General features: G+C 37.3%; 2 protein-coding genes across 13 annotated transcripts in view; both read left to right on the forward strand.

Moving 5' to 3' along the window:
- The window catches only part of LOC131694274 (transient receptor potential cation channel subfamily A member 1), a 91,240-nt gene extending 89,823 nt beyond the window's left edge, over positions 1–1,417 (forward strand). For all 12 annotated transcript variants that reach the window (XM_058982858.1, XM_058982859.1, XM_058982862.1 and 9 more), the window contains one exon: positions 6–1,417. In XM_058982858.1, coding sequence (XP_058838841.1) covers positions 6–167 — 162 coding nt within the window. In that variant the 3' untranslated portion in view covers positions 168–1,417. The remainder of the gene's footprint in view (positions 1–5) is intronic.
- A 6,969-nt stretch (positions 1,418–8,386) lies between these two features.
- LOC131687928 (transient receptor potential cation channel subfamily A member 1-like) overlaps positions 8,387–26,210 on the forward strand; it is a 37,988-nt gene continuing 20,164 nt past the window's right edge. The window contains exons 1-9 of the mRNA XM_058972025.1: positions 8,387–8,449; positions 12,677–12,924; positions 17,097–17,292; positions 17,358–17,645; positions 17,783–18,592; positions 18,646–18,960; positions 23,808–23,915; positions 25,174–25,432; positions 25,552–25,835. Of these exons, the coding sequence (XP_058828008.1) occupies positions 8,387–8,449; positions 12,677–12,924; positions 17,097–17,292; positions 17,358–17,645; positions 17,783–18,592; positions 18,646–18,960; positions 23,808–23,915; positions 25,174–25,432; positions 25,552–25,835 (2,571 nt within the window). The remainder of the gene's footprint in view (positions 8,450–12,676; positions 12,925–17,096; positions 17,293–17,357; positions 17,646–17,782; positions 18,593–18,645; positions 18,961–23,807; positions 23,916–25,173; positions 25,433–25,551; positions 25,836–26,210) is intronic.

The raw sequence follows: 26,210 nt of genomic DNA on the forward strand, positions 1-26,210 counted from the left end.
ATCAGAAAATGGAAATTAAAACAGAAGCTGATGACATGGATGAAGGTGTGGCCACAAGCGAACACAAGGGTCTAGCGGCCTTGGGAACCGCATCACGATGGTCATCACCAAGGATCCGGAAGAAACTACGAGCAGCATTGAGCTTCAACAAATCTATTAGCAAGTAATGAAGTCTTAGTGTTTAGGTTATATAATATTTCAACAATGACGAAAATATTTTTACGCTCGATCCATTTATCAATAAATTTCGATATCCACGTGTGTACAAGTAAAAATATACTAAAAACCCAAAAACAATTCAGATAATTGCACAGCAAAAAGTGCAACGCAATTTAAAAAGAATACTTCGAGTGTGAAGATTCACAGAATCAGGGACAAAAACTCAACAAAATATATTTGACAAGAAAACCATGTCTACAGGTTTGAAACACGTAAAACGCGCTATCGCGCTATCTTAAAATTGTAATACAATTTTATGCAACATATAGATAAATTGAATGTTTTATGTGCCTAAAAGCTGTTATAACTATAATGCAGGTAATTTATGGGATACTAAATCAACTATAAATACTACCAATAATAATAATAATAAATGAAAATTTTTCACAGTTATAATAATACAAATATAAAAATAATAAAACTGTTAATATCAACAATAATAATGATATAACTTTCTGTGTCAGATTTTGACAAATACTGTTTTCTATTTCACTAACAGAAAATAATGCGTATAATGTTCAATACACGATAATGCACGTTGATCACAAAATGCAAAGCAAGTAATACAATCTTCCTAATGACACTAACAATCCTTCTTGGTTAGGACTCGAACGTAAGACGAGAAATTTATGAGAACAGTGTTGTACCCTCTGAAGCGTCAGACCACGTTGATCGGGATACAGTCGATAATTAGACCGCTTGAAAAGTTTGGAACAGTGGACAATTTAGGTCTCAGCTAATTCTAAGACATTCCTGTCAAAACCAGAAAGATTCAGACTTATTCATTAACAACATGCTTAAGATGCATAAATATCTTGGCACTGAACATAATCCCGAATTTATACTTAATGTTCTACATAGTATGTTTGTTTCTAGTGTCGCGTCACCCAAAGTGCCGTCGAAAGCTACTGAAACGCATTAGATTAAAACTTTTGAATATACTATAAGCTAAGATTGATAATCAACTAATTGAAGCTAGTCCTGTAAACGTTTAATTACTAATTAATTATATATACTTTATGTACCAAGAATCTGTGTTGTAATTATTGATGTGACAAAGGACTGTGTAAGAATTAATAAGTGTAAAATACGTACAAATTGTTGTATAGTTATGTGTGCATAATATTTAAATTTAAGTATCATCCACGCGAAAGTGTTCGATGTATTGTGTGGAATGAATAGACTTATGGCCGATTATAAACGCACTGTTTGGAATTTCTATTTCTTCGAAAATCCCCAAAAATAGAAACCCAGTGAAATAGTATTAAAGAACCTATTTAATCAACCTAGCAGTATTTAATCCACCTGGCAATGAGATGAGAGCTCGTGATTATTTTTTTTTTCAAAATTTGTGCGAAATATGTACGAATAAAATGAATAAAAAAAATGAAATAAACAAAACTAATAAAACGCATAAAATAAACAAAATAAAGTAGGTGATTACGAATCAAATTATCCAAATTGATAAAATAAATATGCTGCATAAAATGAATAAAATAAGCTATACAGAATTAACAATATGAATAAAATGAATAAATTATTCAAAAAATAAATAAAATAATAAAATTAGCTAAATGATTAAATTGATGGAAAAAGAATAAACCAAAGGATAAACATATAATATTGCTTTAATTAATTAAAACAATTGAATGAATAAAATTAATGAAATGTAATATGTATCTAAATAAAATTAATAAAATGAAATAACGATATAAATCGAACAAATAATATGAATAAAATAAAAAGAATAAAAAAAAACAATTTAAATAAATAAGGTACATAAAAGAAAACTAATTAATAAAAAAAAAATAATAGAAAATTTTAAAGAAATAATGTAATCAAGAGATGGATTTGATTTTCATCGATCGAAAATTTTTGAACAATAGGAAAATTACCCTAGAAACCGCCAATTTCTACAAATCAATGCTGCATCAAAATAAACCATACAATATATTATGAAATAATATTTATCAATTGCGACATGTATCTAAAATACACTAAAAAGGGTCAATTCGGGACAGATGCCGCATGTGCGAGTGAGACGCCGCATCTTGATCTTAAACTGAAAGATAGTGAACAAAAGTATTTTAACTCTCGTTGATGTTTTCGTGATTAAGTGTCTTCAGCTAAGTTTCATGAGGTATAATTACAGCTATAAATCGGCTAGTACCTTCATCTTTCTTAAGGAGTTCTTGAAACATTGTTTTTATCCAACAATATAAAAATAGTTTTCCTTCGCAACCTTGTGTATTGGTTAAGTTGGAGTAACTTTATTAAGAGTACTATCTACACATATGTTTGTACGAGCGGTAGGTGTATATCTATGTGTTGGTAGAAGTTCTTTAAAATTAGTTTTTGACGGTTCCTCCAAGCAATGAATTTATATAACTTAGGTTTGTTCTTAAAAGCGTATAGAAAATTTTAGTGTTAGTTTTATTAAAATCTAATAGCGGTTTTTGAGATTTTTTTTTGTGAAACCAGCATCAAAACTTTCAACTCCCTGAAAACCTCCCAATCACCGCTTTAAGATCACATTCCAGCTAGTTGGCCCAATCTACTTTAAATTTTTAAAGCTGGTTTAAGAATGCACAAAAATATGTTATAAAACTCATTTGAAGCAGCATACATATTCTCGAAAAGGTTTTTGAAACCGCTTTAGGAACAGCATTAAATTTGTTTACAATCATTCATCCCAATTTAAATAATATGAACATCGCCTTTGCATCTGATCTATTCGTGAAAAGAAATAATTGGAGTTTGCGTGTAATTTTAATAATCAGGTTAGTGAAATCTAATATTAAATTTGCGAATTTTAAGAACTTTCCCAGTCATGAAGAACATGCGCTTCAAATTTTGTCGTGAGAATCGCACACCTTCGCTTTCACTATAATACAGTTTTAGCATAAAAATACGCAAAACTAAATAAATTAAAATTACTAATTCATCACAATTTGTATACCAATTAATTTCGCCATGTTCTTCAATTATTTCTAGTGTTTAGATAACAGTATAAAGTAGTTACTTATTCTATATTTTCTGATTTATAAAATTTTCAATAATTTGTGTTTCATGACAAAAAGTTGTTACAAATGGCGTTTGGCCATAAATCAAATTGCTCACTATAAATGCGTTTTACAACTGCGAGTATTCATAACTGCAACGGTGGAAGCTTGACACTCTTAAAAAAGTTTTGAAGACGCTTTTCGTAGACTATCTTATTTTATTGAGAAAGTTTATAAAGCAACATTAAGCCTGGTCACAGGGGTTTATAGTAGCGTTAGCTATAAAATTTCTTGTGCCCTTTAAAGCTGCCATAAAGCAAATAAAAAGATTATTTTATTGCACTCAATTACACAATTTATTGGAGGTTTGAGGATAGCTTTAAGATATTAATAAGAACTGAATTATCGGGCAATGTTTATTACTTTTATAAAACCGATAGAAATGGTGGTGTAATAAAACCTTTATAAATTTAGATAAAACCGAAAAGCAATAGATTTGTTGCTTGGGTTAGAATTAATGTTCTAACCAAAAATGACTCGAATTATTCACTATCATTCTTCTGGACATGCTATTGAGCTAAACCTAACAATCATTTCACAAAAATGTTTAGTTTGTGGGAATCGAGTACTGATACACAACCACGCACTGCTAGCCCCATGCAACTCAGACATCACCTCGCTAAAAGTTTAATAACTTCTTTTAACAAAACCTGCTTGGGGAGTGGGCGTAGCGTATTGGTAAATCGATTGCCTTGTACGCAGCGCACCTGGGTTCGAGTCCCGACCCCGCACATAGGGTTAGAAATTTTTCCTAAGAGATTTTTCTAACCCGAAGAGGCGAAGGACCTTAAGGTTAAAACCTCTATAATTGAAATAAAAAAACCTGCTTGACTAGCAGTCTTCGACATAGTTGTACACATTTAAATTATCTTTCTTATTTTCACTTACAGTGATTATACGAGGCATATAGTGCCACCTAGCGGCGAAAATGCGAGCTAACGCGCTTTCTCCACGTTAATTGTCGAAAAATTTCATACAAACTTCAGGTATGCTGGTCCGGTAGCTAGACTTGTCCGATTTGCTTCAAATTTGGAGCAAGTACTCCTGGTGGAACTAAGATTCGACTCAGAAACGGGCCGATCGGGGTAATTTTTCCTTGCCACTCTAATGGGACAATCTTTCGTTTTGTTTTAGCTCGTCATAGAATAAAATCAGAGAGATAATCTTAAATCAGAGAGAAATGAGAGGAAACAACCAATCGAAATCGGTTTCCTTTTCGTCTTCGTTATCCGTACAACTTTGATGCGTTAGGTGCAACTAACTTCTTTTATTGAAACAAATTTCCAAATAGTGTTAAAACAAACCTGTAATCAGACAAACATTCCAACTTTCTTTAAGAATTCATATATCTCTTAAAATCTTGTGTCAATCTTGTGTCAACATATTTGTTTAACGAAAATTTTGCAAAAGTTTCACAGGAAACGGATTATTTGCTGTAATTTAAGAACAGAACTCTAAAAGAAAGCCTCTTTGGCAAAGGAGAAGTAAGTGCGATGCGTTCTCTTCCATGTGTCAGAAGCAAGTGATGCTAAAATTATTAAGCTAACCCATATTTAAAGTTTCTAGTTATTTTGGTGGCGTCATCAATGTTACATTTAACAAATTTTACGTAAATTAGAAACTTTCAGCAATCAGTGCTAAGTGATTTTTTTTGATTAGTGAACACTTTTCGAGCAGGTTTCTCTCAGTAGATTAAATTCTGGGTAGTTTCCATTAGTAGAATAAATAATTGAAATCAGTGGCGTAGCCAGGAGGGTTTTGGGGGTTAAACCACCCCCCCCCCCCCCCCAGCTAAAATTAATTGGATTGAAAACATTAATTGGTACTGACGAATTTAATTATATATTCCACAAAATATTTTTGGAAAAATATTCTCCGTTTACTACATTGAGAACCTTGTTTAAAGCGTCATGAGGACCTTTGGAAAATTGTGGGAACTTATCTCTTAAAAAAATTGTCTTGTAACTTATCTCTTAGCCGAAATCCCAAAGTTGTCAAATTAATTCAATTTAAAATAAAATAACTCTCTGAATTATTATAAGCTCATTTTTGGAAAGATGCTCCTGGATTTGAGACAATTTTTCAAATGGTAAGCAAAGTTTGAAGATTGTCTATAAAAAAAACTTACTCACGGAAAACTTGCAAATGTATTTTTTTAGATTGCGTAGAGTTTAGACAAAAATTCAATATGGTTCATAACAAAAATAACATTTCGGAAACTATTTGGACATTGATGATAAATAACGTTTACAGTTTGTCTCTAGCAGGTCAGTATCGGTTTAAGCATTTGATTTTTAATGTATTATAAACTATATATATATATATATATATATATATATATATATATATATATATATATATATATATATATATATATATATATATATATATATATATATATATATATATATATATATATATATATATATATATATATATATATATATATATATGAATAGCCTCAAAGAAGGATTGGAATTAATAAATATTTCAATATATATCAAGTTAGTGGCTATTAATGGTGTATATTTGAGTGCTGAGTTGTATGGCGTACTTAAATTTCGTGTACTAGGTACTAGGACTCGTTGTCAAGTTGTGAGCTTGAATAGTAAAGAAAAGTAAAATCAATGCTGGATAAATTTTTAACGGTCACGATCACATTCATTCGAAACTGCCAAATTTCGATGTTAAGTAACATTGAGAATTTCAAAACGTAAAACTGTTCATCTTCTCATAAAATAATTTTGGAAGTTAATCCTCATAGCAGTAATTATAAAGAATTTACTCTTCAAGCAAATTTAGGTCGAGACTTAATGTCTCCAGCAAAGTTTTCGAAAATGCTATTTCAAACAACTTTATCGACTATTCAGAGTATCGAAATATAATAGTACCTTTACAGCAAGTTATTCTAATATTACTGTATTTGATAAATCTCTTCTGCGGTTAATAAACAATAAATTCACATTGCATTCAAGGTATGAGTCTCCGAAGCTTACCAAAAAGATATATTTAAAAAAAACTAGCTTTAAAAAATTCCCAAATATTAAACGGACGAGGGGTTTGCCCAGACACACAAAGAGTGTTTCCGTTTTTTGGAACTAGCATCAATTCGGCGCTAGCTTAATCCTGTTACTAAGTTAGTGTCAGATTCTGATGAGATAAAGTCGAAACGCAAATTCCATAACTAATTTAGTTATAGGTTTTGTGTTCTGAACTCGCAATGATTGTTTTAGACAATTTTCTCCGTAGTGCTGAGAAAATAGTTTTTACCTAATTTTTTCACTAAGGTAAAATATATTATGTTCAATTATATCTCGATATGCCACATTCATTAAGCCTTCATATTTTGAACAAAATTGTTTAAAATGACATTATCAATAACTTTACTAAAGGCGCCATCAAGTCTTTTACTATTCTGGAAGAGGTAATTTTTCATAATTACCTCTATGAGAATTAATCACTAAAATTATTATATCAGAGTATGCGCTGTTTTATATTGGAAAACTTCTAGAAGTTGTCAAAGCTTCAAAGAAAAGAATTATTAAATTAGGTGATCTTGAATGCACTCCCACTTTAAAAGATCGCAATCTTTGACTTCATTGACATATTATACAAGAAAATAATCTGTAGAGGTTTAAAACTATTTCATGCTGATTCTTCTTGTTTGTAGACTGCAATGACATCTGTTAGATACTTATGTTTCTGAATTTTAAATAATTTATCAAACTTATACTAAATTTCAGCATTTTTCGAAAAATTTATAATTTTCATCAAAACCCCCTCCAAACGCCACTTTTGAAATATATATTGCATTGTCCAAAATCCTATGAATTCCGAAATAAACTGTTCAATTGTTCACATATAATATTTACTTAATCTAGAAAGTCAATGCAAGTTCGCTGAAAGTCAATAGAGCTAAAGTTCTTATTCTTGCTTTGTGGTGAAATCAGTAGTTTGTTGCACACACTTTACATCTTGACTGTTAGCATAGTTTCAGGGATCTATAATTCTTCCGAACTACAAAAATCAGTCTGCGATATTTAAAAGTCGTATGTTCAATGATAAAAAAGTATCAATTTCATAAAAAATAGGATCTGTGAAAGAATCTACTTAAATAGATACATAAATAGTTATTATCAGTTGTCTGATAATATTGTCGAAGATAGTCCCATTCCCCACGAGAGTCAAATGAAAAAAAGATGGGTAGGTAATGTCGGAGACATAACCGAAGTGAAGTAGAATTCACTTAGGCTGGTAATTCGAATTCTGTAATTTTCACTATCTTCTGCATGGTTGCATTAAATTCAGCTACCAAGTATTTCTGTTATTTATATATATATATATATATATATATATATATATATATATATATATATATATATATATATATATATATATATATATATATATATATATATATATATATATATATATATATATATATATATATATATATATATATATATATATATATACATCATTACCTACATGTATATCGCGTTTATGCAAATGAAATTCCGGTCCTACCTCGAAACTCCTTGCAAACGTCTGCCAGAGACACATCTGTGGCAAAATTCATCTGCTAGGTTTGTTCCCAAGTTTCCAGTGGGTAATTATTTTTCAAGTGGATTGTACTCACATTATTGAATATTTCATTACACAAATGTATAGTGGGATCAGAAGGCACTCGTCTAGCTGCTTTATTTTAGAAATAGGCCACTTTAAAGCATGACATGCACAAATAAAAGAAATTAAAGCCCAAATCGGATAACAAAAACTATTTGGACTCACTGGAAGTTAAACTCACTCCACAGTTAAAAGCCAGTAGAAAGGCATTTGCGCGTGGAATGTCAAAATTAGAGAGCTCAGGTGAATTTCCTATAAAAATAAATCCTATAAAAATAATATATTCAAACATTAACAAACATTTCTTCGCAATAACCCTGCATAATTGAAAGAGCAAGAGAGCGCGATGTCTCGCACCCAACCACCCCAACGGCTTGAAATTCGTTTATTTAGCTCCGAAAGAAAGAGCTTTCTTTTTTTTTCTATGGTCAGTGATCATTGTATACATAAAACTAGCGCGCCTGTACATCATTGAAATGATGCCTGGCGGCAGTCATGGAATATATTGCTTCGAGGTGACGGAACGTAGCAACTACTACGAGGTCAGAAAGCAAACTGACGATTTTTCTCTTATGTGCTGCTTTTGTATGTATGTCGCGGTTCATTGGATGGCAAAGAGGCGGTCCTAGTAACACTCGCTGCTTGGTTGAATTGTTCGGACCAATCAGTGCTGATATTTACCACTTTCACAAAATACATTTTTTGTTATTTATAGTAATCGTACATTTTACGGAATCAAGTACAATATACGTACACATATTTCCGATCAGATAGTGCAAAAATATAGCGATTTCGATCAGTACAACAGAAGTTATTCGCATTTGAAAACTGGTAAAATATCTCAGCAGAAACGGGACCCCTATATTTAAACGTTAGAAGTATTCTACTTCAAAACATATGTTCTTTTCAGGATTTTTGTAATTATGATATGATCAGTATTATTTAAATTGAAAATTTAAAAAGTTAACGTAAACTTCGGGTGAAGTCACACAACTAGTAATAGTAGCAAGACGCCTGATCATGAAAATAGAAGTTGAACCTATATTCCACACCTTCAATTGGCCTACGACATTCACTTTGTACGGACATTCTTTGGAACGGTGAACTTGGATTTCACACTGATACATTCCCATTCATGGAGATAACCTTGGCATTGGTTTCGTCCTCCATAAAGGCGGAACACGATTTGATTAGCAAATGCGTGTAAAGTTTCGTGAGACGGTTTTTTTAGATATTTTTCTACTCATTCCAATTTAGCGTCTTCTACACTTTGTAAATGTATATAGTATGATTTTTAGTGTCTAGTCTATTGCTTGGAACTGTTTTCACGAAGAATTTTTCATAATTATATTCAGTTTCCAGTGACTCAAGTCATCAGAATTATTAAATTATGCAATAAATTTTAAGCCCTCCCAAAACAAAACCGTGGCTACGGGTCTAATGGTCACGTTAGGCCTTTCGTTTGAAACTAGTTTTGTTAATATCGGTTCAGCCATTGCTGAGATTATTACATGGCATTGGTGTACATACATGCAGACATTGTCCAAATTTGTCGAGCTAAATCGATTGGTATATGAGACTCGGCCCTCCGGGCCTCTGAAAAAGCTTTGAAACTTGGAGTGAAACCTATACGTTTCTTTTGTAAGAAATGTAAAAAGTGGAGCTATGTATCATAACATTAAGAAAATCGTTTTTTTTTCTATGCATTTTTTACTCAGAAACATTAAAATTTAATATGAGTTTACTAATTCTTTTTTTCAGCACAGTAAAAGTACCCAGCCAGACTTTCTCACTCTGTCTTCCCCTACATCCTAAAATACATGCGTATACAATCTCGCTCATCGTCGCACGTTCTACTCCGCACATAGAACCTCGTCCGCTTCAATAGAAATAATATAGTAGAGATTTTCTAGTAAAGTTTTACTAATGATAAATTCAAAACAATTATTGAGCATCGGAAATCGGTTGTGCAAATAATGCTACCATGAGACGAAAGCAAACACACGTTGAACAACGTGACCAATTCGTAGTTACACAATGAACCAATCCGAGTTTATCTTCACAGAAGAGTTATATCAAGACACCATCAATTGATTAGTTCTAATTATATATTAATTATTAATTTTCTGCTACCTCTCCTGTTCGCCGTAAGCAGCAGAATCACGAATAGTCTACCTACCAGACACAAATTGATCGTCGTCAATATAACTAATCCAGACGAACAAGTTGATGCCATTATTATAAATTCAACACAGAAGTTAAGGTCCAAATTAATGCATTTAAAAGTTATTAAGCAAGCGTATAAGTGACATTCTGCCAAAAACACGCCCAATTAACCAATGCCATGTTTGACCGGAAATCCTTCAAACATATGCTACCCAAGTGTTCACGTTGGCGTGGACTTACACATGCAACACCACTGAGGATACCGATGAGCTGGAGTCGTATCACCAATCCCGATCTAGTTTTGCAGGTAACATTGTTAAGCTTTGGAATTACATACACTGCAATCTTGCGCAATGAATGGTTAAATTTGAATGTGATTACCATGGAACTAACTAAAGATCGCATGCATGTATGTAATGTAAAATATTTGTAATAAAAATGTCGATATTTGCTTCAAATCATTGGATATGAATGTGTGACTATGTGTGGATCAGTCTTTTAAAACGTCGTTTTCGTGCTCAAAATTAATAGCGTCTAAACCGTTGACTTCAGAGGTATAGTTTGTTCGGAGAAGCTGTTGTTCTTATGATTGCGCATCCAGAGGAGTATACCGTTCAGTGATTAATTCACCTATAAGTGATATACGTAATTTATTTTCCGAACTAATTAAGTTGGAGACTTTGTATCTTCGGCAATGTTGTAGCAAATGTTACTACAAAATAAATTGCTGAAGACACCATATATCTAGCTTCAATAGTTTACGAGATATTGTTTTGAACATAATACTCGGGGAGAATCGTGTCGACTAACAATCGGGCGACTATATAAAAGTAAAAAGCTAGTACTTTCAGTATGTTATGATGTTGTTTGCTCCTTTTTGCTCCTTAACGAATTATTTAAGGTGGAAGTTAACCCCAAAAAAATCGTAAAATTTGGAATATTTTTTTAAATTCAACAGATAGTAAGTAACTATGTTCGGCAACAATATGTGTTTCAATACCGCAAATACCTTAGTGGAAGATTCTAAGAAAACTACTAAAGCTAGATATATGGTGTCTTCAGCAATTTCTTTTGTAGTAACATTTGCTACAACTTTGCCGAAGACACAAAGTCTCTATCTTAATTAGTTCGGAAAATAAATTTCGTATATCACTTATAGGTGAATTAATCACTGAACGGTATACTCCTGTGGATGCGCAATCATAATAACAACAACTTCTCCGAGCAAACTATACCTCTAAAGTCAACGGTTTAGACGCTATTAATTTTGAGCACGAAAACAACGTTTTAAAACACTGTGCTATCGCAGACAAATTTTCGAATTCTGATGGAATGTGTCTATCATTTATTTACTGCACTAGTGTAATTTTATTTGTGTTTTGTCGGTATACGATAAGATACGTCTTTATAGACAATACGATTTAAGCACAATGCATACCATTCAACTCAATCAACAATTCAACACACTAACTAGTGACCGGTCTAATTCTGATGAGTCCAAATAGAAATGAATATTCCATAACTAATTGAGTTCCTGTCTTGTTCCTGTAGGGTCGCCCACAAGAACCATCTTCACCGGGTCGTCGTCCGACATTCTTACGACGTGTCCAGCCCACCGCAAACGTCCTATTTTTTCGGTATACGCGATGGATGGTTCTTCCAGCAGCTGATGCAACTCATGGTTCATTCGCCTGCGCCACGTTCCGTCTTCCATCTGCACACCACCATAGATGGCACGCAACACCTTTCGTTCGAAAACTCCAAGGGCGCGTTGGTCCTCCACGAGCATAGTCCAGGTCTCGTAGCCGTATAGGACCACCGGTCTAATCAGCGTCTTGTAGACAATCAACTTCGAGCGGCGGCGGATTTTGTTCGACCGGAGCGAACTCCAGGGTCCAAAGTAGGCTGGTATCATTGTCGGCGGTTACCAGCGAGCCCAAAAACACGAATTCGTCGACCATCTCGATTTCGTCACCATCAATCCGAACTTGGGATGGGAGATTCACATTGTCGTCTCTAGAACCTCTTCCTCTCATGTATTTTGGCTACGAAACGTTGATGGAAAGTCCAATCCTGCTGGCTTCAGCTTTCAGTCTGTTGTACGTTTCCGACATCGCCTCAAAGTTCCGTGCCATTATGTCAATGTCGTCGGCGAAGCCAAGAAGCTGGACGGACTTCCTGAAGATCGTGCCACTTGTGTCTATCCCCGCTCTCCTTATTACGCCTTCTAACGCAACGTTGAACAGCAGACAAAGAGAAATATAGTATAGTGCATCTTGCATTGAGCTACCATAGCCTAACCAAGTGTTTCGACTTCATTAGTTCTCATCAGCTTAAAATAAGTTTCTTTTCTCTCGGGGCATCATGCTTGACTAGAAGTTTGCTTAGGAACACAAATTATTTCTCTGTTTTTTTTTTGTCTAGCGTCAATCCGGCGCTAGCTTAGTCCGGTCACTACGTTAGTATAGGATTCTGATGAGACGAAGTCGGAACGCAAGTTCTAACTAATTTAGAAATAAGTTTGTTTACAAATCTTGTTAGCCCTTTTGAAACGTTAATATGAACTTGATTTTCTCAAATGACCTCCACTCTTGTACACACAGGCAGCCGAATCTGGAAACCTAGACGAGTTTATTGGGCTGTACGAGGGTGACAACGAACGACTGACAGTGAAGGATAGCAAAGGTCGCACAGCGGCACACCAGGCTGCCGCTACAAATCGCATCAACATCCTTAGTTTCATTCACGACCATGGAGGCGACTTGAATGCACAAGATATTTCCGGCAATACGCCGCTTCATGTCGCTGTCGAAAATGACTCACTGGATGCATTGGAATTTTTACTCAAAATGTAAGTATGTCCGTCAATATAGGATAGACTGTAGACCGCTGAATTTTTTTTTGAAAACTCAATCAACCCTGAGTCAATTCCTAACCCTATCATGAGTGTCTGCTCAAAATATCAACCAAAACGTCTAGCTACCTGAGCTACCGTGCTTGAAGTTTGTTTGGACTTTATGGACAATTGACAAGAAATAAAAACACTAACTCGCATTATGCCCTTTATGTGGTACTGCATGTATCAGATCATCATTGCAAATTAAAATAAAAAATATAATATTATTGGTCCCAACTTTGTCGAAGACTGCAAACCAAATTATTAAACTTCTAACAACAATCCTGTTTGAGTCAGTTTTCCATGAGGCCTATCAACATTATGTGGTTTCTACTTTTGTAATGATATTAATGAGTCCATAAGCTCCTGAACTCCTGTCCGTGTTGCTTATTATAGTAAAGTTAAAAAGGATGTTAAAGCTTGGCCTGTAGTGTATTGGCACTGTGCGGGACTCACGATTCACTTTCGTGCCTAACCACTAAAACACTCATTACTCTTTTCGCCCTTCTTTCCCAAGGAACTACGTCAAAATATTACTTCGGACTTGTTGTGCTTTCTTCGCACCTCTTTCATTTGCTTACGAGTTTTCCGCAGCTATCTCGGAGCTTTGCGTGATACATGAAATGGCTCGTCCTACTACCTACTCTGACTAAGAGCCCCTAGTCGGCGAAATTTTTCTCGAACCCGATTTGTTGTTTCACGGCGACTTTCTAGTTGGCGGCGCCGCTTTGTTGGTCCCTTCAACGCTTCCTCCATAGCTCGGAAAGTATACTCGTCATTACTCTGTTAGTCGCATCCCAATCCCAGATATCGTCGCACATCTTTCGACGATATTGTCGACTGTTATACCAGGCATACCAATTCGAACTTCTTCAAACCTAGGGCATAATAAAAGCTCTTGTTCCGATGTCTCTTGCACGTTAACAAACTCTGGCCAAAAGGGTGACGAAGCATATCCAAACCGATGCAGGTATTTCCAGAAACATTCGTACCCGAACAAAAACTGCTTCAAATGGAAATCCACCTCTCCATGCTTCCTATGTACCCACTCCGACACATGTGGAGTGAGTTGATGGGTCCTTCGTTTCTCCGCGTTGTCCCACTCTTACTGCCACTTAGGCAACAAGTCCACTCGGACCAGTCTCCTTGCATTTCGTATAATCCCCGGTGGGTAGCATTCCATGTCATCAGCCAGAGTGGTGCAGATGGGAATCACCTCGGCAGTTAGGCATATCGCCCGATGATGTCGTTCTATATGTGCTCGCGACCCAAACAACCATTAGGCAAAACGTGATTATCTACTTCGTCCGGTTGCGCTTTGAGTTCAGCACAGCAGTTCAGGACGGTATACCATACCTCAGCATTTGAGATGAAACACTCGCCAGGAAACGTCTCGTGCTGCATCTTGCTCCTCCGATGTTCGTCAGTATCCTTTCCAATACGTTAGTAGCCTTCTCGCATACATTGCCGATATAGCAGTTGTAATTTAACTGCTCGTCGACCCTCAAGAACTTAAAAATTTTCGGGGGGGTCCGGACCCCCAAGACCCTCCCCCTGGATCCGCCACTGTCCGCCGACACTGATCACGGTGCGCTGGATTTTTTTTGTTGCTAACCAGTACCACGTCCATCTTGTAGTGAGCCAGTTGCATCTTGATTTCAGCCATCCAAGTTTCCACGATGCTTAGTGTCTCTGCCGTCAATATCTTTACTTCCTCGAGTGTCTCACCAGTTATCGTCATCACAACGTCATCTGGAAAGCCAACGATCACGACTCCCCTGGGAAGTTCCAGTATTAACACTCCGCTGTATATTATGTTCCAAAGCATTCGGCTAGAGCCCTGAGGTACTACAGCCCCAATAGACATCTGCGTAATGTTCATCTCGTAGACCAATACTCGGTTCTGAAAGTAACTTTTCAGAACCATGCACAAATGGTCCGGGATCCGCATTCTGTGCAGCGCTAAGGCGGTAGCAGCTCAGCTGGCGCTGTTGAACACGTTTTTCACGTCGATCGTTACCACGGCGCAGTAACTATTGCCCCTTCTCCTTTGCTTCGGTACTTCCTTCGCGCTCGTTAATGGCGTCCACCGTAAAGATCCCTTTCGCTGCCTCTGCAAAAGTCGTTCTCAATATCATCGTAGTTCGCCAGCCTATTGAGGATGACCCTTTCCAGAAGTTTACCAAGAGTATCCAGCAATAATAAGTATATAAGCCGATACGATGTAGGAGCTCCTGGTGACTTCCCAGGCTTTGGCAGCAACACCAAGTTCTAAATCTTCTACCTGTCCGGGAAGTAGCCGTCGTCCAGGCATTTATGTAGAACAATCCGGAACAATCGGAAACGCCCAGACTGCGGTCTTCAGTACCACGTAGGCAATACCGGCCGAACGGGGAGCGTTCTTCACTTTCAGCCCTCTTGCCACTATAAGAAGCTCGTCGTTGAAGGCTCCATTCTCACCAGCATTTTGACCATCTGCATCAGCGTACAGTGTATGCGACCATGTGATTGGTTCGTGCTTCGGGACAAGACCTTCCACGATAATTTTCAGTTTGTCAGCGCACATTGCAGTTGGCGTCGTTGGACCCTTGATCTTGGCCATCACGACACGGTAAGCGTTTCACCAGTGATTGGCATCTGCTTCTCTGCACAGCTCCTTGTAGCAGGTGTACTTACTAACAACTATCACGAGTTTAAAGGCGGCCATGGCCACCCGGAATGTCTCTTTACACTCAACTCTGACTGCCTCAGATCTTTCTCTCTGAACGCGACTTCAGAATTTTAAGCATACAGCAGGGAGGATATTGAGCCTTTCGTTCCACCAATACGCCGGACACCAGTAGTTGCTCGGCTCAATTTACCTCGGCATTGTTGCGGCACACGCCCTCGCTAATGTTTCCGACAGCTCATCGGTATTCGAAATTGAAGTGAGACTGACAACATGAAGCTCTTTGTCGAAGGTATTTATGATCCACTTCCACTCTCCAGTTCTCACTATCCGCATTACAGTGCAATTCCGCCGACCAATGGTGTAGTGGATCGCATGGTGATCGTTATGTGTGTACTGCTACCTAACTCGCCAATTCGTGTTATCCATCAGCGACGGATTACAAAATGTTACATCGATAATGGATTCCCGACCGTATTTACGGAATGTACTAGCGAAACCATCGTTGCACAGCCTTTCATCCAACATCGCCGGTGCTTCCAACATGCTGTAACCTCTTCCGTTGGTCAGCCTGCTACCTTACTTCACGGCGTTAAAATGTATTTAAACAATGTAAATAAGCTCTAGTTAGATACAAAAAAATTCCAAACATTTCACACGACACATGAGATCGTCTAAAGCAACTGACTTATCCTGAGTGATGTCCCGGAAAGAAAATGCAGAAGCTCTGGTTTACTTACGAGCGAAAATGAACTCTTGTCTTTTGGCAAGGGAGCCAAAAGCCTGGCATTATGCAATATTAATTACCAAAAAGGAAACTTGAAACATCAAACACTTAAAACACAAAAAAATTTAATTTAGTTTAAGTTAGGTTTTGTGCCCTTAATGCGCAAATTGGTTTAATCCAATTGGGAATTGATATTGCATAATGCCAGGCGTTTGCCTCTCTTCCAATAGACAGGAGTTCGTTTTCGCTTTCTCGTCAGCCCATCAGAGCTTCTGCAGTTGCTTCCCGGGACAAGTAGCTTGTGTGATCGTCTACATGTGTCGTGTGAAGTTTTAATTTTTTTGTATAACTAGTGCTCATTTGGGCACTAGTTTAGATACATCGTCTAATTAGACACCCAGTTGGTGCTAGTTACTAACGAGATGAATTCGAAACACAAAAAATCAAACCTAATTTAGTTAGGTTATTGGGAATTAATATGGCATAATATTTGTTTTTGTTTGAGAAAAAGTAAAATTATTATTTCCCGTACCGACGTTTCTTTTGAATTACGGATTATCAGGCGCCAGGATGGAGCTACTTTTTCATACAAGTGTTCATACAAAGAACTTTTGTTACAAAATGCGCATTACCATTCCGGCTTTGGCCGACGACTTTGTACCAAAGGATTGTTCAAATCATCGCAATTCATTCACTATTCACAACAATTAGCAATTTTTATATCCAAAACAGACCAGTTGCAACAAACATTTTGAATAAGAAGAAACTTGCTCCCGTACACCTAGCCACCGAGCTGAACAAAGTCAATGCTTTACTCATGATGGGAAGATATCGAGACACCATCGACATTGAACAACGCGGGGAGCACGGTCGCACTGCGCTTCATCTTGCCGCAATTTACGATAATGTGGAGTGTGCACATATTTTGGTACTAATGGGATTCATGTTAACAAATGCCGTAAATTAGATTGACACAAAATTTCAATTTTACAGATTTCCGACTTGGGCGCATGTCCACGAAGACCCTGCGACAACGGTTACTACCCAATTCACAAAGCAGCGAAGAACGCCAGCTCGAAAACGATGGAGGTGTTTTTCAAATCTAAAAGCTGCACTCGCGAGTATATGGTTTCCTTCAATGATTTCGAAGGTAACATCCCTCTCCACTCAGCCGTGCATGGAGGAGATATTAAAGCCGTCGAGCTATGTCTGAAGTCGGGAGCAAAAATATCCGCTCAACAACGTGATCTTTCTACACCCGTTCACCTGGCAGCGGCACAGGTATGGTTTCAATACAGAGTGTCACAAATCACAATATCAATATGTCTGTGTTACGACGAATTATTTACTGCAGGATTAATCAAGGGATTAATAATCATGAGAAAACACATTTTATTTTATTTTGACGTGTGGTACAGGGCGCAATAGAAATCGTCAAGCTTATGTTTATGTTGCAGCCGCAAGAGAAACGCATCAGCTTGTATTGTACCGATATTCAAAATATGACCCCATTGCATTGTGCAGCCATGTTCAATCATCCAGAAATGGTGGAATATCTCGTTCAAGAGGGAGCCGATATCAATGCCTTGGATAAGGAGAACCGTTCACCATTGCTGCTATCAGCTTCCAGAGGTGGATGGCGTACGGTAACGGTTCTCATTCGCCTAGGTGCCAACATTGGTCTGAAAGATATCAATGCAAGAAATATACTCCATCTCGTGATTATGAGCGGTGGTCGGTTGGATGACTTCGCCAAAGAAGTCAGCTGTACTCAGCCTGAGGCTCACCTACTACAACTGTTGAATGAAAAAGATAATACTGGTTGCTCTCCACTACATTACGCCAGTCGAGAAGGTCATATTCGCTCTCTGGAAAACCTTATCCAACTCGGAGCATGTATAAATTTGAAAAACAACAACAACGAAAGCCCACTACATTTTGCAGCCCGGTATGGACATTATAACACAATTCGACAATTATTGGATTCGAAACGGGGGTCTTTTATTATCAATGAGAGCGACGGAGAGGGGTTGACTCCATTGCACATTGCATCTAAAGAGGGACATACAAGAGTTGTACAGCTTCTGCTGAATCGAGGAGCACTTCTTCACAGAGACCATAATGGACGCAATCCACTGCATCTGGCAGCTATGTCCGGATACACACAAGCCGTTGAGTTGCTACACTCGGTGCACTCCCATCTGCTAGATCAAGTAGACAAAGACGGAGTAAGATGACCAAAACCTAACTTTATTTCCATAATAAAACCTTGTTGTTCCAGAACACTGCCTTGCACCTAGCGTCAATGGAAAACAAACCAAACTCTGTGTCTCTTTTGCTAAGTTTAGATTGCAAACTACTGCACAACTTCATGGGCATGAATGCGATAGATTACGCCATTTGTTACAAGTACCCGGAAGCAGCTTTGGCAATGACCACTCACGAGGAACGATTCTCCGAGATTATGGCCCTCAAATCTGACAAACATTCGAGTGTAACTTTGGCACTCATTGCATCGATGCCGCAGGTTTTCGAAGCTATTCAGGACAATTGTATCACCAAAGCGAACTGCAAGAAAGATTCCAAGAGTTTTTACGTAAGTATTCGTGATTCGTGTATTTTAGATTTCCAGGTTACCCCATCTTGGGCCCAAGCTCCCCAATCTTCAACGCCCGCTGCACGCGTTTTTCTCGACTGCATACAGCCATTTGCTTAGCATAACTTTAGCCTGGCTCTTCTGAAATTCATGCTACATGTCTAGCCTACTGTAGTACGCCTTGTTTTATCGACCGTTCGATCTCATCGTGTGTGTATACTTGGTACTACAGCTCGTGGTCTATGCGTCTTCGTCATTTTCCATCTTCTACTGTGACGCTGAGCATTAAATGCAACATTCTTCTCTCAAACACATCGAGAACTCGATAGTATCCTTCCTTCAACACCCATGCTTCGTGACGGTACAGCGCAACAGGGAATATTAGCGTTCTGCGTAGAGCAAGTTATATACGCTTCTATAGGCTTCGTGACAAGTCATAGAAAATCCTAATTGCACCTCGGAAACAACATCGTTCAAGCTGCCTTGTTATATATTGTCTTGTCAGAGATTATATTCAGTCCGATTATCGCATCTTTAGAGAAATCTCTAACACTACGTGCGGGGTTGGGAAACGAATCTTGAAAGTTTGTTTTAAATATATTATCCGTCGGACTCTGTCTGTGTGCTTATCACCGACAAGGAATGGGCGATGCGATTTTTTCAAAATCGTGTTTTTACTTTAAAAAGTCGATTTTTTCGGTTCGATTTGTGACAACATCGATTGTCATTAACTTAACCTTCTTTAGGTGTTAACTTTTTGTAACGAAAATGGTGTTGGCGGGTCATTGACCCGGATTTCGTATTCAGTTTTAAGATACATTTTCAGCCAAATCTATATGAACTTGTACCCAAATCGTTTGTTAGTTTTAATTTTCCGTTTCCGGCAAATATCGCCATTTCTGACCAGGATGGCCAGTGGGTATCGTGAAAATCATCCAGAAGATCCGGAACATCCGTATAACTGGATGTGAAGCAAAATGCTTCTGATTTTGAATACCTGTCTGGCTTTGATTTCACCCGTTGTGATTTCGATCTGGTTAATTGATTGTCGCCGACATTCGATGGGAAGAGTTTTTGGTCGGGTGCAGTGTTAATGAAGCTGTGTCATGTTTATGTTTAATCCTGTTTTAATCCACCTAGCGGTGCAATTGTGCCTTTCTCAATCATGAACACGAGAATGTTTCCGTTGTTTATATTTATTAAAAGTTTTCAAATGCATATATTACATTATATTATTATACATGACATGACAAATATACAAGAAAAGAAATCATTATTCGAATTCTAAAATTTTGTAAAAGAAAAAACAGCCACGGTAATATTGAACTGAAAAAGGTGCGAAATCGGCAAATGGGACTTTGCCGATTTCGCACCGACCAAAGTCGATTTTTATAAAAAAAAATTCGTGATGACATAAAATCTCGACGTTTCATGCATTTTAAGGATGTTTGGCATCAAAAATACAAATTCGCTTTCCAAAATATCATGGGGTCCCTCCTTTGAAAAATAGTTTTGAGTTCCGGCTTATATGGGAATTTCATATGTGACGAGACGGTTCAGTGTATATTTCCGGACCCATATAAGCGATCCGTGCGAAATTTTATAGCTATCATTTGGGACTAAGTTTGTGAAAATCTGCCTAACCATTTCCGAGAAACTGATATGAGTTTGCTAGTTTTGAAATATGGCCACTTTTCCCGAGCACTTCCGGAACCGTCTATGGTGGTCAATGTAGTCAACGAAAGTTTGTTTGGCCGTCGGTGACCTAGAACTGCAAAATTTAAGTTGTTTGAGAGACATTTTAGCGAAATTTTTACCTTTTTTGCTCTCATCAGAATATCGGTTTGAATCACAATTTGCTATGTGATCGCACGCCACAACCCGTAAATCCGGAACCGGAAGTCGGTTCGGGATAAAATTTGGATACCATCGCCATCCGATGGTGGCCAATGTGACCAAAAAGACTTTGAATGGCTGTTAGTGACCTTGTACTACAAATCGAAGCAGTTGTGGTCACATTGTGGAAAAAAATTCACCTTTATACATTCATTGCAGAATTTATTAAAATCGATATTTTCTGCGTGTTCGTACTCATCACCCTGTAATTCCGGAACCGGAAGTCGGATCCATTAGAAATTCAATAGCAGCCTATGGGAACGTTGTATCTTTCATTTGGGACTAAGTTTGTGAAAATCGGTTCAGCCATCTCTGAGAAAAATGAGTGACATTTTTGGTCACATGCACACACAGACGCACATACATCCATACACACATACATACACACGCACAGACATTTGCCGAACTTGACGAACTGAATCGAATGGTATATGTCACTCGGCCCTCCGGGCCTCCGTTAAAAAGTCGGTTTTCAGAGCAATTGCAATACCTTTCTATTGAGAAAGGCAAAACAGATGCTATACTTCGTGACAATGTACCTGTGAAGCGACCCCATCGTGCTCACGGTAGCAGGCAACCTTGGTGGAATACAGAGTTACAGTATCTGCGCAACCGCCTTCGTAAAGCTAGAAAACGATAGACATAAAGCTGAGTTGCACGCTATTGAGGGCGAATATAACTCGATGTTTGCTCATTGTTTTCATCGCTATATTCGTTGCTGTTCCTGCGAGTATAATTTTCAACAGGTCATTGTTCGAAGGAATTTTCCCGAGTGTCTGGAAGACAGCAGCTATTACACCGATCCACAAGACAGGTAGCGTGAATGATGTTGAGAATTATCGTGCCGTCTTAATTTTGAGTTGCTTACCGAAAGTTTTTGATAGCCTTGTTCACGATTTGCTGTACCCGAAGGTGCATCATATTACTTCCGAGTGGCAGCATGAATTTGTGAAAAAACGATCGACAAGTACAAATCTTATGGCATACGTTTCGTCACTAAATAGCGCGCTTGGTGAACGTCAGCAAATTAGTGCCGTTTATGTGGATTTTGCTAAAGCGTTCGATAGAGTGCCACATTTGCTAATGGTGGCCAAAGTCGAACGAATGGGACTTCCTGAATGGTTGACACGGTGGATATTGTAGTACCTCACCGAACGCTGTGCGTACGTTCGTATCAATAAAATGAGATCATCTCCGTTTGTGATCGAGTCGGGTGTTCCCCATGGAAGTCATCTAGGCCCGCTACTGTTTATATTATTCGTAAACGATTTGTGCTCCACTAAACAGTCCCCTAAGTACATGTTCGTGGATGATCTGAAATTCTTTCGTGTAATTGCTTCGGCAGTCGATTGTTGTACTATCCAAGCCGATATCGATTCGCTGCTAAATTAGTGCACACTAAACGCGATGGAAGTAAACGTTCAAAAGTGTAATGTGATCTCGTTCTGTCGTAACAGGCACTTAACAATGTTTGATTATAGAATGGCAACAAGCATTATCAACCGTAACACAGTTAAGGATCTAGACATTCTTCTCGATAGCAAATTTCGTGCATCACATTGCAATGTCTACAGCCAAAGCTTATGCCGTACTGGGGTGCATCACGCAACAATTCAACGATGTATACTGCCTAAAATCGCTCTTCTGTGCACTTGTACGTAGCATTCTCGAGTACGGTGTACTTGTGTGGGCATCCTATCATGCTGTACAAATCAACCAGGTCGAACGAATTCAGCGTCACCCCCGACTCTTGCAAGTCGGAGGATATTGCTGCAACGGCTCTTCGTGTTTTATCTTCTGGGAAACAATAAAGATAGCCCGGAGTTGCTGAACCAGCTCCGATTCAACGTACCACCTAGACCCACCAGACGAACTGATTTCTTTCGGTTACCGATGTATCGTACATACTCTGTTTTCTCAAAACAATCCGTTCAATGTATGCTGTCGTAATTTTAATAATGTAGCTGACAAATACGATTTTAACATTACTAAGACTACCTTTAAACAAAGAATTAATATTAATTAAGGAACTGTCTGTACGAGTAACTCGAAGACCAGTATAAATAAAATAAAAAATAAATTCGTGAATCTAGTTCTAGAACCCTGAAGTTTTTTTGTGGATCTTCCGGAAAGTTTCTACGAAATCATTAGAATTTTTTGTTACGGTCACAAATCGTCGCATTTTAGGATAAACTGAGTTTGATATACCACATCACTTATCTAAAAACTCTCTACAAAGTGGCGTTTTCAGAATTTTGACATTCTGCTTGATTACTGAGATATAGTGAGAAACGTGCTGAGAAATTTTTAATTTTTTGCTTCAAATGACTGGGGATTGGCTCAAGTTTTCTTGATGTATAAGATGTTTTGATGTGTAAAACTATCTGAGAAACACAATGGCATAATCATTTTCAAAACACAAATACACGAATTGTGAGAAAAAGGCAGTTTGAGTTATAAACTGTAAATATAGTATATTTGTCCACACTGTAACATAAAAATAACTTTTTTTCTCTAGATTTCCTGACTCTCTTCCTTCAAAATGCATCTCTCCGATAGTTTATAGATCTAATAAAGCCAAAGATATAAATAAATGTTAATAATTGATGATTTTTTTTTCTATGGGAAATTTTCCATGCTCGATTACGACACGCCATACAAATTTTGTCATCAATACGCACCTATGACAACCGATCTTCGTAATATTTGAGATATTAATACAGAATAGATAGAAGCATCAATTGTCTTCTCTGAATTGTTTTTACCATCAAGATATTCAATCTCGAGCTATAAAAATCGTTTTTTCTCGATAGCACAACAGCGACGATATATAAAGAATCATTGAAAACGTTACTACTTTACTACTACTATACGAAGAAATCTGTTCAAAACTGCATGTTATTCATTTCTATCCTTTCATTTTCCGGTTCTCCCGTTTCCACGTATCGCAGATCAAATATTCATTCCATATTTACCAAATGTCCCAGGAAGAGGTGGAAAATATCAGGAAAAAACTAGACGACCCCAAATGGCGCCAGCAACCCTTGCATGTATTGAATGTAAGTAAAGGTCATTATCGAATTCTGTGTTTGTGTATAGTACATAATTTCTAGGATTAGGCTCGTGATAACAGCCATTATGAAGGGTCGTAGGACTTTATAACGCTTGCTTAACTCGAGAAACGACTAATTTACCAAAGCTAATTAAATAAATAAGGATTGTTGCACAAAATATACGCTGAATGATCAATTAAAGGGGGTGCTGCTCTACAAGATCAAAAAATGAGTTTTTTTAAACAAACAATATTTTTTGTTTTGAATTAACTGCCAATACCTGGCAGCTGCGGTTGTGTGCTTTAGAGTCACTGTCACCAATGCGATAATCATGTGTTCTTTTTGGGAAGTTATTATATCCCAGAGATGGCATAAAGGTTTGTGAAGTCCCAAGGGTTGCAAGTTCGAATCTTGCCTCTGCATTCACCATTTCGATCTGTTTTCCCCGTTGGATACAACCAAAAAGTTTTATCTTCTCCAAACTTCATAACCCAACTTTTCAAATTACAGAACGTAACGCAGAGATGCGACAAACGGGTGTGCGTGCGCATGGGCGAACGTGACCGCGGGGAAAACCACTCACTCGCTCGTCACATTCAAGATTCTTTCAAATTGTCCGGTAATCGCAGTTTAAGACCGATTTTTAATATTTTAATAGCGCGTTAAACTCACAATTTTATTCTGAAAATGCAGATTCTTCAGGAAACCTCAAATAAATGTAGCAATTTTTCGAATTCTTCCTGAGAAACGCAGAAGTCCGCAATTGTGCGACATATTTTTACGAAACAATTCGTTTGAAGGCTTAAGTGTATAAAAATATTTAAAATTTCAAAAAAAAATTTCTAGAAAGATCGCGAAAAATAGCTTCTTCTTTTACGCGTAAAATTTAACCAAAGATGTATTCAAATATTAAGCACTTATTAAAATTCAAATTAAAATATTTTAAGTGTCAACCCTATCGAAAAGAACATAGGTTGTTTATTAAAAGGGACAAGACTCCCACAAAGTGTGATTTCGTTTAAATAAATATGGAGGTGGAAAGTTACTAACACTATCTCTTTTAAAACTGGTTGGATAGTTAAAGGAAATACTTTTACGTTAAGCTTTTGCTTCAACATCGCTGCATTCTTTGTCATTGTCATGTACATAGTTTATTCTCTGTTCTTTCTCACTTCTAATGATATCAATTTTACATTCTCAATTATTTCACCTTATGTTGCCCATTTGACATAAAAATAAATGTTTATCTTTATACATATTAAAGGCAATGGTCGCTCATGGCCGTGTGGAACTGTTGACCCATCCGTTGAGCCAGAAATATCTTCAGATGAAATGGAACTCGTACGGAAAATATTTCCCCCTCGCGAATCTTATGTTCTACAGTGTTTTCCTGTTCTTCGTGACGCTTTTCATTTCTCAGCTCATGGAAAACAGTTCGCTGCCTCTCCACACACTTGACAACGTGAGTAGCAATTTTGACAATCCTTCTACTAGCTTAACACTTAACAGCTTCCAAACCCAATGTCAAATTAGTACTCGGCAGGGCAAAATAACTACAAACTTTAATCACAGAAAACCGCATCACACAACTCCGTCATTACTGAAAATGATCTTCCGGTGCTGCCTCCGTCGAGTCAAGTAGCAGTCATGGCCATCACAACTACCACGCTGGTTTCCGGGTTGATCATTATAGTTTACGTCATCTCCAACGCACTACACGAGATGTTACATGCGTACAGGCAAAAATGGAACTACCTAATGGAGCCGTTCAACCTCATCTTGTGGATTCTGTACTGTTCCGCCCTTATAATGGTGTGGCCAATATTTAACGGCGGTCATTGTTACAGTGAAAATTTTTCTGCTGCTTCGGTGACGGTGTTTCTGGCATGGTTCAATTTGCTGCTCTTTTTGCGACGCTTCGATCAGGTTGGTATGAAACAGTAATGTTGAGTATTCTACGTAGGTCGTTCAACTAAATTAAAGTATTTAGTCTGTAGTGTTTCTTAGTGTTGAAATATTTTTTTCATTTACTGTCCGACGGATCAAAATCAGTTTAAAATACAACTTGAAAGATGATAAACTAAACGATACTATTGAAAATATTTGAGCACTATCTATATCCACGTAACCGAGAAACTTTTGTAAAGGGTTTTTCTATCATTTTTTTTTTCAAATTAAAATAAAATGTACAAAAAATTGTTGACAACCTGCACAGTACTCCAGAATAAATTTAGAAAGAATTTTACCTTTTTCCTAAAACTAAGTAACTTCCCTAATAAATAACGTATGATTTAAGAACCT

This window comes from Topomyia yanbarensis, chromosome 3, assembly GCF_030247195.1.
Source record: "Topomyia yanbarensis strain Yona2022 chromosome 3, ASM3024719v1, whole genome shotgun sequence".
Classification (NCBI taxonomy): Eukaryota; Metazoa; Arthropoda; class Insecta; order Diptera; family Culicidae; genus Topomyia; species Topomyia yanbarensis.